At 42.4% G+C, this 12,740-nt stretch overlaps 1 protein-coding gene across 1 annotated transcript in view; it reads right to left on the bottom strand.

Annotated features, from left to right (window-relative positions):
- The window catches only part of CCDC180 (coiled-coil domain containing 180), an 81,346-nt gene extending 69,013 nt beyond the window's left edge, over positions 1 to 12,333 (bottom strand). Inside the window, 5 exon segments of the mRNA XM_024734429.1 lie at positions 1,724 to 1,764; positions 1,766 to 1,841; positions 2,302 to 2,350; positions 11,554 to 11,707; positions 12,298 to 12,333. Coding sequence (XP_024590197.1) covers positions 1,724 to 1,764; positions 1,766 to 1,841; positions 2,302 to 2,350; positions 11,554 to 11,707; positions 12,298 to 12,333 — 356 coding nt within the window.
- Positions 12,334 to 12,740: the final 407 nt, after the last annotated feature.

Raw genomic sequence — 12,740 nt, forward strand, 5'->3', positions numbered from 1 at the left:
TACTCATGTTTCTCTTGCAATGCTTTCACACCCTCTGGACTCTACTGTCCCTATATGTCTGTGTCTGTTGGCTCCAGTCCACCGTGAGCACATCACAGGCAGATTGTGTGGGGTATCTCTTTATCCTCAGTGCCCGTGTTGCTTCCTCCATGAGTGAACAGCTTTGAATGAATGAACTAGAAAGGATTACCCATGGGACAGGCACTATTGTTCTAAGTTCATATTTTAATACATTTCAGCCTCAGAACACCTCTCTGATGTATGCACAATTATTTGTAAAATGAGGAAGTGGAGGTTCATAGATGTTTAGTAAGGGCACACAAGGTCACAGAGCTCATAAGGGGCAGAGCCAAGATTTGGCCTCAGGCAATTAGGCCCCAGTTCTGAACCACTGCCCCTCACCCTCTCAGAGAGTGTAGAGTCCACCCAGGAACCTGCCAAGGGTGAAGAGGAAGGAACGAGACTGCTGAGGCCAAAGCCCTACAATGCCCCGCTCCCTTCTCTGCCCTCACCTGTTGTTGAGAGCCAAGGGCTTCTGCTTGTCAGCTGTTCCCATCTTTGGTTGCAGGAAGAAGCTGGCGGCAATCCATACCTGCAGGACCATGAGGCCCAGGACGATGGATATGGTGAGGCTGAAACACAAGGTGAGACCATCCTGAGGTGGCCTTGTCCACTCTTCCCAAGCCCATCTCGAATGCCCCTTGATAGAGAGAAGAGAGATGCTGACTGCCTGCCAGACCAACAGTAGCTTGAGCTCTGCCCTTTATGCCTACAGAGCCTTCTCCTGCCCACTGTGCAGAGGAGAAAACTGAGGCTCACAAAGGGCAGATGACTTTCTTAAAGCTGCATCATCAGGTCTTCTGGCTCCAGACCAGAACTCCAGGATTTAATTATGTCTTTTTGTTGAGGGGTGGCAGCTGGGCTGAGTGGTTTAACAGCATAGGAATCAAAGAAAGGATGGGGTTTTTAGAAGAGCTCATGAAGGCCACGGGAGAGTGGACAGGGCAGGTTCTGCCCCAGACTCACAGGAGGCTCTAGGTGAGTTTGGAACAAAGGAGCTCAGAGCACGGAGGTCCCCAGAGGGCATTACGCCCTGTGTTTGCATTCTCTGAGTGGCAATGTGGGGTGGTAGTATAAAGAGGCTTTGGTTTCAGATTGCCCAGCTCCCAGTCCTGCCTCCTCCCCTGGGACAAACTGCTCAGCCTCTCTGTGCCTCTGTTTCCTCATCTGAAAAAAGGGAGCTAATGTAAGTCCCAACCTCAAAGAGTTCTTAAGAGAAAAGATGGGTAGTGAATTCTCAATAATGTCAGCATTCACTTTTACTTTCCATATGGGTAAACTGAGGCTCAGAGAGGCACTTACAAGCCACACATCTGATCTAAAACCCAAGCTCAGGTTTCCTCTCTCCTTCCACTATACTGTCCTTTCTCTCACTTCACCTCCCTGAACCTCAATCTTTCCACCTATAAAATGGACACATATATATCTCCCACAGACACAATTGTGAGGGCACCACTGAACGGTGAGAGTGGAAACATTTTGTAAACTGTGAGGTTCCCATCACAATGAGTTGGTATTTTAGCCCATCCTTGGGTCAGAGCTGGGAGCATGGGTCCAGGGATTGGTGAGAGCCCAGCAGGGAAGGGGTATTTCAAACAGCAGCTGTGAGGGCCCACCAGCTCCCAGGCCCTGGGCAGTGACAGGAAGCCCACCCAGCACTTACATCCCGATGCCCAGTCCTTGGAGCATCTCCAGGGCCTGATTGTGGATGACAGGTAGCACCAGGCTGTACATGATCACTAGGCCACACAGGCTCTGCATCACATGGATGATGAGGTAGCCTGTGGGTCAAGGGAGCCGGTGGTCACTCAAGGCCCTTCAGGATCCAGTCACACAGGTCCCTCCCTGCAGTCTCCCCTCTAGCCTCCTCCCAAGCGAAGGTCCTGGCACTCTTACTTGCACTGTGTCTTCTGCCTGGCATGACCGCTGACCTTCTGCTCACCCTGCCAGGTACAGTTCAAACATCAACTCCACTAGAAAGGCTTCTTGCCCTGTCCTGGGTGTGGACAGTCACTTCCTCCTCTGGGTCACCACCACCCTTAGCATATACACCCCGTGGGCACAGGACAGGTGGTGATGATGACCTACACGAATGTGTGCTTCTCACTCCTTCCGGAAGGTCCCTCAAGGAAGAGCTGGGGCCACTTCTGCCCTACGTCTCTCCTCCCTACCCACAGCCAGGACTCTGCAGGTGCCCAGGGAATGTGTATTGAATTGAATGGGTCATGTGAGGGCACTTACCCCACAGAATATAAGCTATCTGCCAGCCAGAGTACCTTGCAATGGCCACCTGAGATTTAGAAAGAAAAAAGGGTCTGAGAGGGGAGACATGCTGATTACCTCTAACACGTGGGCAGCATCCTTGTCTCATGTGAGGGTCACCCACCAACCCACCAAGGCAGGTGTCACGATTGTCCTCATTTTACAGATGAGGAAACTGAGGGCTGGATGGGGACAGTGGCTGTCCCGAGTCACCCAGCAGCAGAACATACTAGAATTGAGGACTCTGGACCCCCAGCCCAGAGCTCTTCCTCCCCCTTCTCCCTCCGTCTGAGGTGCAGGAGAGCAGGTTTTGGCCTCGGAGCAGAGAGAGGCCTCTGTAGACTTACCACACTCTCTGACGAGGAAGGATTATGGAACTTCAAAGGGAGAAAGTGTTTATCTCCTGCCCACAACCTCTTCATTTGCTTTCTAAAGAAAAAGTGGGCGTTAGTAATGCTCATGACCAGGGCTTAAAAATCATTTTTTAATACTTTTTTTGAAAATTGAGATATAATTGACATATAACATGATATTATTTCAGGTGTACAATATAGTAATTCGATATTTGTATATATTGTGAAATGATCACAGTAAGTCTTGTTAATATCTGTCACTGCACACGGTTACAAAATTTTTTTTCTTGTGATGAGAACTTTTAATCTACTCTCTTAGAAACTTTCAAATATTCACTATTTTTTAACTATAGTCGCCATGCTGTACATTACATCCCTATGACTTATTTATTTTATAACTGAAAGTTTGTGCTTTTTGATGCCATTCACCCATTTCACTCCCCCCACCCCACCTCTGGTAACCACCAATCTGTTCTATGAGTTTAGTTTTTGTTTTGTTTTGTTTAGAGTCCATATATGAGTGAAATCATATGGTATTTGTCTTTCTCCATCTGACTTATTTCACTTAGCATAATGTCCTCAGGGTCATAAATGCTGTCACAAATGACAAGATTTCATTCTTTTTTATGGCTGAGTAGTATATCTTCTTTACCCATTCACCCATCCGTGGACACTTAGGTTGCTTCCATATCTTGGCTATTGTAAATAATGCTGCAAAGAACACTGGGGTGCATGTATCTTTTTAAATCACTGTTTCCACTTTTTTGGATATATGCCCAGGAGTGAGATTGCTGGATCATATGGTAGCTCTATTTTTAATTTTTTGAGGAGCCCCCATACTATTTTCATAGTGGCTGTACCAATTTACCTTCCCACCAATAGTGTAGGAGGGGTCCCTTTTCTCCACATCTTTGTCAACACTTATCTCTTGTCTTTCTGGTAATAGCCATTCTGAAAGATGTGAGGTGACATCTCATTGTGGTTTTGATTTGCATTTTCCTGATGACTTAGAAATCTTAAACTTAATATATTTCGTAAAAATAGCATATAGCTACCTAATCTCAATGGTGACTGAATGTGAGAGTTGAGACTGTGTGTGTGTCTTTTAGTTTCTTTAGCTTGCTCTATTTTCTTACTTTCTCTACAATGAATATACATTACCTATATAATATTATTTCAAAACAGGTAAAAAAATTTTAACGATAGCCCCCCACTTATAACAACATAAAATGAAATGAAAAAGAAGCCACAATTCCTCACAATCCCAGCACCCAAAGAAATCACTGTGTGCTTTCCCCATGTGCCCGTCTCAGCCTGGCCTTTTGCCTAAAGATTAGGTTGGCATAGTTTTGTTCACAGTCCACATTCACATCTATATCCTCCTTTTTTCTTAACATCCCATTCCAGCAATTTCCAGGTTATTTTGCAATTTCATCACCACTGAATTGGGAAAACTTAGTATGAAATAAAGAATGTAAGTATCTCATTAATAGTCTGCATATTTATTACATAATGAAATGATGATATTTCAGTTATGCTGGGTTAAATAACATATTATTAAATTATTTTCACCTCTCCTTTAACTTTTTTAAATAGTGTCTATTAGAAAATGTAAAATTGTATCTGTGGCTTTCATTGTGTTTCTGTTTGGCAGTACCAGAGGTGTGTAACCAGGAATACAAACATGCACAGATATATTTGCAGAGAAAATTTCTGGAAGGATGCACAGAAAATGAATAATAGTGCTTAGCTCTTGGGCAACAATCTGGGCCCTGATGGGAAGAAGACTTACTTTACACTAAATATTTTTGTAACTTTGTTTTTAAAACACAAGCCTGTAGATAGGTTGGCATAACTATAAGAAAAATAACAATACTGGCACAGTGCTAGTGCTGTCCAAAGGGTGCTTTCTCATCCATTATTTCCTCTGCCCCATGGTCCTGTAAAGGAGGCAGGGCAAGGATTGTCACTCCTGGGTGACAGGTGTGGGAGGGAAGGGCCAGCCTGGACGGGAAGGAGGCCTCCCCACCACAGGGGCCTTCTTGTCCCTGTGCCCTCAGCTACCCTCCACCCACATCCATGCAGCCAGCTCTGCATTGTGGTTGTTCCTGGTTGCGGTCAAATGCCTCAGTGAATATCTCCCAGCCACTTGTAGGCTAGTGAAGGAAGGAGCAGACATATCCCTACAACAGGCAGGGAAAGGGTAAGCAGCAGTGTCCAGTCCACCCACAGAGCCCAGGGAGAAGAAAGCAGAGACAGGGAGCAAGCCAGGGCTGGGATGGAGAACTGGGGCTCTTTGTGCCAGGAGAGTCTTCACTTAGATGTCATCTGCAAGAGACCCAACCTTTGAGTAGCCAGATGGGGAGGATACAAAAGCAGGATGCTCTGCAGGGGTGGGAATTGGCCCTGGGCTTCCTGTGAGTGAGTGGGTGACTGTGAACTAGAGACTGAGACAGAGGCAGAGACAAAGGCAGAGAAATGGAGAGAAAAGGGAGCAATAGATACCTAAATTCAACTTCCGTCTGCATGCAAATGCCAGCTACATACTGAAGGCCATCCCCTCCTCCTGTGCTGCTGTTCTAGAGACGGATGCCCCTGGTTCCCTTGTCCCAACCTCCTGTGAGGTCCCCTTGAGCCATATTCACCTGCTGGGAGCGCAGTGTGATTAGTCCTGGAGAGCAGGGCGGGTCTAACACCTAGTAGCAATGCAGAAGTGTACAAGAAATGACAAGGTCAGAAGGCGCCAGAAGACGAGATCAGCCGCTAACAGCCTGTGGCTAAAGTTATTGTGTTGAGTCTCGCCTGCCCAGCAGGTGAACATGGAGATGAAAGTACCGCTTGGGGTTTTGCTGAAAACCAAAAGAAGACTCTAATCACAATGTCAAGCTTATAGTGGGAGCTCAAATCAATAGTTTTTTGTCTGTTTGTTTTTGTCTTTTACTACCAATAGGTATGGTTGTCCCTAGACCCTATATATACTGCTGTTCCCAGTTTGGGCACTGCTGGCACTGCCTGGGAATTCTGAGAAGTCTGTCAGCTGCTTTCCCGGCTGAAGACACACAAATGACTCCTAGAACCCTCTTACCTGTAACAAGCCAAGATGTGAAACAGGTAGCTCACACACGTGAGGGAGGCAGGCAAGATGGTCACCACCCAGACTCCTGAAACAGAAAAGGTGATGAGAGGCCTCGGAAGATGAACCAGAAACTATTTTTAAAATGCAGAGGGAATTCCCTGATGGTCCAGTGGTTAGGACTCTGCACTTTCACTGCTGAGGGCCTGGGTTCAATCCCTGGTCGGAGAACTAAAATGCAGAAACTCACAACAGAAAGGTTTGGGCAAAATATACTGCACTTCCTTTAACACACCTCTTGTGCAAATAACGTTTTGCTTATTTTCTGTTTCATTTTAGCCATACACCCTCGATATCTTTTATTTCCTGTGTATTTATAATCTTTGCCTTTGGTATTAATATTTTCAATCTACAGTGAGTAATAGAAAAAGAAAATTATGGAGCGTACACATTGTAGGTAGCCTCCAGCCTAGTAAAACATCATTAATTCTTGAACTTCCAATCTCCGCTTTTGGGGGGGTGGTTACCCAATAAACAGTCACCTTGTGCAACGGTAACTGGAATCAGGGTCTTGACTATTCATTCATCCATCTTTCAGTATGTTTTTACTATTTTGTACCTAATTTGCTTTCAGAATGATTCTGTGTGCTTGTGAGAGAGGGACGGAGACAGAGGGAAGGAAGTAAAAGCTTCTGTATAAGCCAACTCTCAATAGGTACAGAAAAGGCATTCGAAAGAATCCAACACCTCTTTATAACTCAAATCACTCCATAAACTAGAAATAGAAGGGAATTTCCTCAATTGGATAAAAAGCATCTGCAAAAAACCCACAGCTAACATCATACTTAATTGGTGAAAAACAGACTGCTTTCCCCATCAGTTCAAGAATAAGAAAATCTGGGCTTCCCTGGTGGCGCAGTGGTTGAGAATCTGCCTGCCAATGCAGGGGACACGGGTTCGAGCCCTGGTCTGGGAAGATCCCACATGCCGCCGAGCAACTGGGCCCGTGAGCCACAACTACTGAGACTGCACGTCTGGAGCTTGTGCTCCACAACAAGAGAGGCCGCGACAGTGAGAGGCCCGCGCACTGCGATGAGGAGTGGGCCCCCGCTTGACGCAACTAGAGAAAGCCCACGCACAGAAACGAAGACCCAACACAGTCAAAATAAATAAATAATTAAAAAAAAAAAAAAAAGAATAAGAAAATCAATGTCTGCTCTTGCCAATTCTATCCAACATTGTACTGGAGGGTCTAGCCAGGGCAGTTAGGCAAGAAAATGCATCCAGACTGCAAGGGAAGAAATAAAACTATCTCTATTCACCAACAACATGTTCCTATATATAGAAAATCCTAAGGAATAAATAAACAAAGTAAAATGAATTAATAAATGAGTTCAGCAAGGTTGTAAGACACAAGACCAATATATAAAAGTCAATTGTATTGCTATACACTACCAACAAGTAATATGAAAGTGAAGTAAGAAACAACTGCATTTGCAACAGTATCATAAAGAATAAAATACTTAAGGATAGGGCTTCTCTGGTGGCGCAGTGGTTGAGAGTCCGCCTGCTGATGCAGGGGACGCAGGTTCGTGCCCCGGTCCGGGAAGATCCCACATGCCGCAGAGGGGCTGGGCCCGTAAGCCATGGCCGTTTGGCCGGCGGGTCTGGAGCCTGGGCCCCCCAACGGGAGAGGCCACAACAGTGAGAGGCCCGCGTACCGAAAAAAAAAAAAAAAAAACTACAAAAGCTTGTTTTAAGAAATTAAAGAAGACCTAAATTAATGGAAAAACGTATCACTTTTACGTATTGGTTGTTCTTTGTGAACATGGCAATACTCCCTAAATTGATCTACAGATTCAAATCCCTGTCAAAATTCCAATGTCATTTTTGGATAAATTGACAAGCTAATCCTAAAATTCATATAAAAATGAAGCGACCCTGAATAGGCTATACAACCTTGAAAAAGAAGAACAAAATTACAGGACTCACATTTCTTGAGCTACAGTAATAAGACAGTGTGATATTGCCATAAAGATAGACAAATAGACCAATGGAATAAATTGAGAATCCGGAAGTAAACCCCCATTGTCAATGTATTTTCAACAAGGATGACAAGACAATTCAATGGGGAAGAAATATGCCTATTAACAAATAGTGCAGGGGAAACTGATATTCCCATGTAAAACAATGAAGTTAGAACCTTACCTCATACCGTATACAAAAATTAAATCAAAATGGATCATACACTCAATGTAACAGCTAAAATGATAAAAGTCTCAGAAGAAAATATGAGAGTAAATCTTTGTGACCTTGGGTTAGACAATGGTTTCTTAGACATGCACAAGTGATAAAAGAAAACAAGATATATTAGACCGCATTAGAATTAAAAGCATTTGTGTTTCAAAGGACACCATCAAAAAAGTGAAAAAGCAACCCACAGAATGGAAGAAATTATGTGTAAATTATATATCTCTTGTAAGGGATGTGTATATAGAATATACAAAGAACTCTTACAGCTCAATAACAGACAAATAATCCAATTTTAAAGTGGGCAAAGAATCTCAGTAGTCATTACTCAAAGAAGATGTACAAATGGTCAATAAGTACATGAAAAGATGCTCAACATCATCAGCCATCAGGGAAATGAAAATCAAAACCGCAACGCACCCCCGATGTTCATAGCAGCACTATTTACAATAGCCAAGACATGGAAGCAACCTAAGTGTCCAATAACAGATGAATGGATAAAGATGTGGTATATACATACAATGGAATATTACTTAGCCATAAAAAATAATGCCATTTGCAGCAACATGGATGGACCTAGAGATTATCATACTAAGTGAAGTAAGTCAGAGAAAAACAAATATAACATGATATCACTTATATGTGGAATCTAAAAAAATGATACAAATGAACTTATTTACAAAACAGGAACAGAATCATAGACATAGAAAACAAACTTACGATTACCAAAGGTGGGGGGGAGGAAGAGGGATAAATTATGAATTTGGGATTAACAGATACACACTACTATATATAAGATAGATTAAAAAAAACAAGAGCCTACAGTATAGCACAGGGAACCATAGTCAATATCTTGTAATAACTTATAATGGAAAAGAATCTGGAAAATAATATATATGTGTGTGTATATATATATATATATATATATATATCTGAATCACTTTGCTGTATACCTGAAACATTATAAATAAATTATACTTCAATTTAAAAAAAATACAGTGCGATACCACTTCATACTTACTAGATGGCTATAATAAAAAATAAAGATATTAACAAATGTTGATGAAGATATAGAAGCTGGACCCCTCATACATTGGTGATGGCAATACATAATGAGGAAGCTGCTTTTGAAAACGGTCTGGCAATTCCCCCAAAAGCTTAAACATAATTACCACATGATCCAGAATTCCACTCCTAAGTATATACCCAAGATATATAAAAATATATGAAGAACTTGTAGATGAATGTTCACAGCAGTATTATTCATAAAAACCAAAAGTTGAAACAACCCAAATTTGCATCAACAGACAAATACATAAATACAATATTGTATATTCATACAACAGAATAAAATTCAGCAATAAAAAAGAATGAAGCTGAGACACATGCTATGATATAGATGAACCTTATAAATATCTTGCTATGTGAAAGAAGCCAATCAAAAAAGACCACATATTGTATGATTCTATTTATATAAGATGTCCAGAATAGGCAAATCTATAGAGCCAGAAAATAGTGGCCTGGGAGAGTTGAGAAATGGGGAGTGACTGAAAGTGGTCATGATTTCTTTTAGGGTGATGAAAATGTTCTAAATTTGACTGTGGTGATGGGTGCGTAAATTTCAAAATACTAAAAGCCACTGAATGGTACACGTTAAATGAGTGAATTGTATGGTATATGAGTTATATCTTCATAAAGCTGTTTTTAAAAAGAAGGAAAAAGAAAGCTGATTTCCATTCCTTTCAAGTTTCAGATGTGTCCTTATCAGCATCACCAGGACTAGGCAATTGCTCTATCCCAAACCTCCACCAACACAAAGGATGTGGGTACATCACCATAAATCTCACCCCAGGGGATGCAGGGGACACATCCTTGGAAGGAGAGGATGGAAGGAGTCTGGCCACAAGAAGAGTGAGTGCAGACTTTTTCCAGCCAGCAGCAAGAACATGACCACACACCTTTAATTTAATGCCTTTATCATCCCAAAGATGAAGCATGTTCAGCCTAAGAGTCTCTCTTGGAAAGAGGGTAGCTGTTTAAAGCTGGAAGAGATTGAGACAGAGTGAAAATGTTATATACTGATTCTTAAAGTGTCTAAACGTGAGAAATATATCAAAGAGGAGATAAAACATGAGTGAATATGGTGATATACTCACTACAATTCACCCAGACCAAGTAACTGAGGTTAGCATTAAGAAGTTGCCCAAAACAGGGGTAGAAATGTGAATTATCTGAAGTATGACTTAAAACAAGTATTATTAAATCAAACATTAGAATATGCTCGCTGAGTGTATAGGAAGGGACTCATCAGGCAGAACACTAAAGATGAATAGAAGTGTTCAAGAAGGGCAACAGAAAAGTATGGTAATATGGAAGAAGTAGTACCCACCTTAGTGTAACCTTCTATGTCATGTATGTATAAGAGAATTTTCCTCAAATAATTCACAGTAGATCTATTCCCCTCTGGTTTTGATATTCTGCTAGCTTGTGAGTCTTAAGTGAAAATATTATTTGCATCACCTGTTTCATGGCTTAAGGAATATATGGTAATTTACAGCCATTAAATGTAACAGAGCTACAAAGGCTTTTGGAAACCATTTGGTATCCTCATCCCAGTCCCATTTTAAAGATGAGGAAACTGAGGCCAAGAGAAGGGACCTGACTTGTCCAATGACGGAGTTTATCCTGACATCTTGTCCAGGTCCTTTCTCAACAAGGAATAGTGAAGAACTTTCCTTCCTTCATGGGCAATGGACATATAATTAGAGTATGTCATTTTCAAAGAAAGCTACTATTTTAAGGTAAAGTGACTGTTATGGACAGAATGTGTGTGTCTCCCACCCCCCACAAAATTCATGTGTTGAAACCCCAATCCCCAATGTGATGGTATTTGGATATGGAGCCTTTGGGAGGTGATTAGATCATGAGGGTGGAGCCCTCATGATGGAATTAGTGCCCTATAAGAAGATACATGAGCGAGTTTGCTTCCTCTCCCTGTTCTCCATGCAGTATGTGAGGACACAAAGAGAGGGTGGCCTTCTGCAAGTCAGGAAACAGACCCTCCCCAGACACCAGGTCTGCTAGCACCTTCAACTTCCCAGTCTCCAGAACTGTGAGAAATAAATGTCTGTTTTTATACCACACAGTCTATGGTAATTTGTTATAGCAACCTGAACTAAACAGAAATTAAATTTGAATGATATAAGTAAACTTTCCATATAATAATAAAGTCATGGACCACTATTTTATCTTTTCCAAAGTGAAAAAAATATGATGATTTTAGTTGTTTCCACTGGCATCAAACAAAAGAGGCTATTTGAGATTAGAAAATTATCAGGGCATGTTCAATTCAGCCCCAAATAGGTTCTAACAAAATGGCCTGTGTCCTGACCCCTTTTTCCTTTGAGTCAACCGAGGGAGGCATAGAGCAATTGTAACACAGGTAATATCAAGACCAGCAGCAATAATCATTATAGGTGTGCACCTGCCACAGGTCACAAGTCCCTCTCTGTTTCCTACACAGGCAGCAGGAACAAAGGTGGAGGATGGTTTTACCTTTGGTGACGTTAATCAGCTCTTTCACCTGCAGGAGGACTGGGGTCAGGGTACCCGTCTGGTTCATGGAGGCGACGTAGCTCTCCAATTCGCCTTCAAACACATCTAGCTCATCTCTCACATACACGAACATGCAGAACTCAATGACAATGAACTGGGGACACAGAGCAAATGTTTCAAGGTCTCACCTGAGTCCAGCTCAGTATATGAATAACATATGGGTCTCTCTTTGGTTTTGAGGTCAAAACTCTCTGAAGCTCAAAACTCATCTGCAATAGACTCTAGACACTTGCTCTACTGAGATGAATGGGACTGTGACTTCTTTGGAGACAGGAGTCACCCCAAACTCTGTTCTTCACACAACAGCATGTAAGAGTAGGCACCACAAGGGCTCAAAGAACTCTTCAAACATTAATTAAATCAGAGTGAAATAATTAAAACAGAGTGGACTTTGAATAAGGGGTGACCCTGGGGACAATTCCAAACACTTCTCACTGTTCCCCTTCCTGTATCTTGGCAATGACCAAATTGGAGGAGGTGTTGCTTCCTGTATGCATGTCATGCTTGCTCCCCTCCTATCATCCTGTCATCCTGCCCTCATGCCCCCATCATCATGCCATTGCTTCTAGAGTCCCTGACGCCATTTTACTTCATCAACCGAACTGAATGTGGAGCTCAAATGCTACTATTTTCAGGCAGGTTCTCAATCCAGAGTAATTCACTAAATTTCCAAAGCACTTTTACCTTTTCTTTTTCTCTAGTTAGACGGCAGTACTTCATACCGTATTTTATCTTCTTGTCTTAAACCATGGGCTACTCCCAGGCCAAGACTCTGCTGAATCAGCTCTCTTCTCTCTTCCAGGTCTTAGTATAGTGTTTGGCATAGAGTAGACAACCAATAATGATTTAATAAACACAATAACCCCTAGTGATTTACCCACTGCTGCAGAGAACTCTAGCTAGTTGTCCATTAAAATCTCTTCTCCCCTTTTTTGGGCACAGGCTGGACTACATTTGCCAGCCTCCCTTGAGTTAGATGTGGGTAAATAACAAGGTTCTTGTCAATGGAAGAAGAGTGGAAGGAATGTGTGCTGGGTCCACATAGCCTTTGAAAAACTCTCACAGGCATTTCACCGCCTGCTTTCTCCTTCTGCTGACTGGATGCAGGTGGTGAGGGTGCTCAGGGA

This window comes from Neophocaena asiaeorientalis, unplaced genomic scaffold (genome assembly GCF_003031525.2).
Source record: "Neophocaena asiaeorientalis asiaeorientalis breed wild unplaced genomic scaffold, Neophocaena_asiaeorientalis_V1.1 scaffold192, whole genome shotgun sequence".
Classification (NCBI taxonomy): Eukaryota; Metazoa; Chordata; class Mammalia; order Artiodactyla; family Phocoenidae; genus Neophocaena; species Neophocaena asiaeorientalis.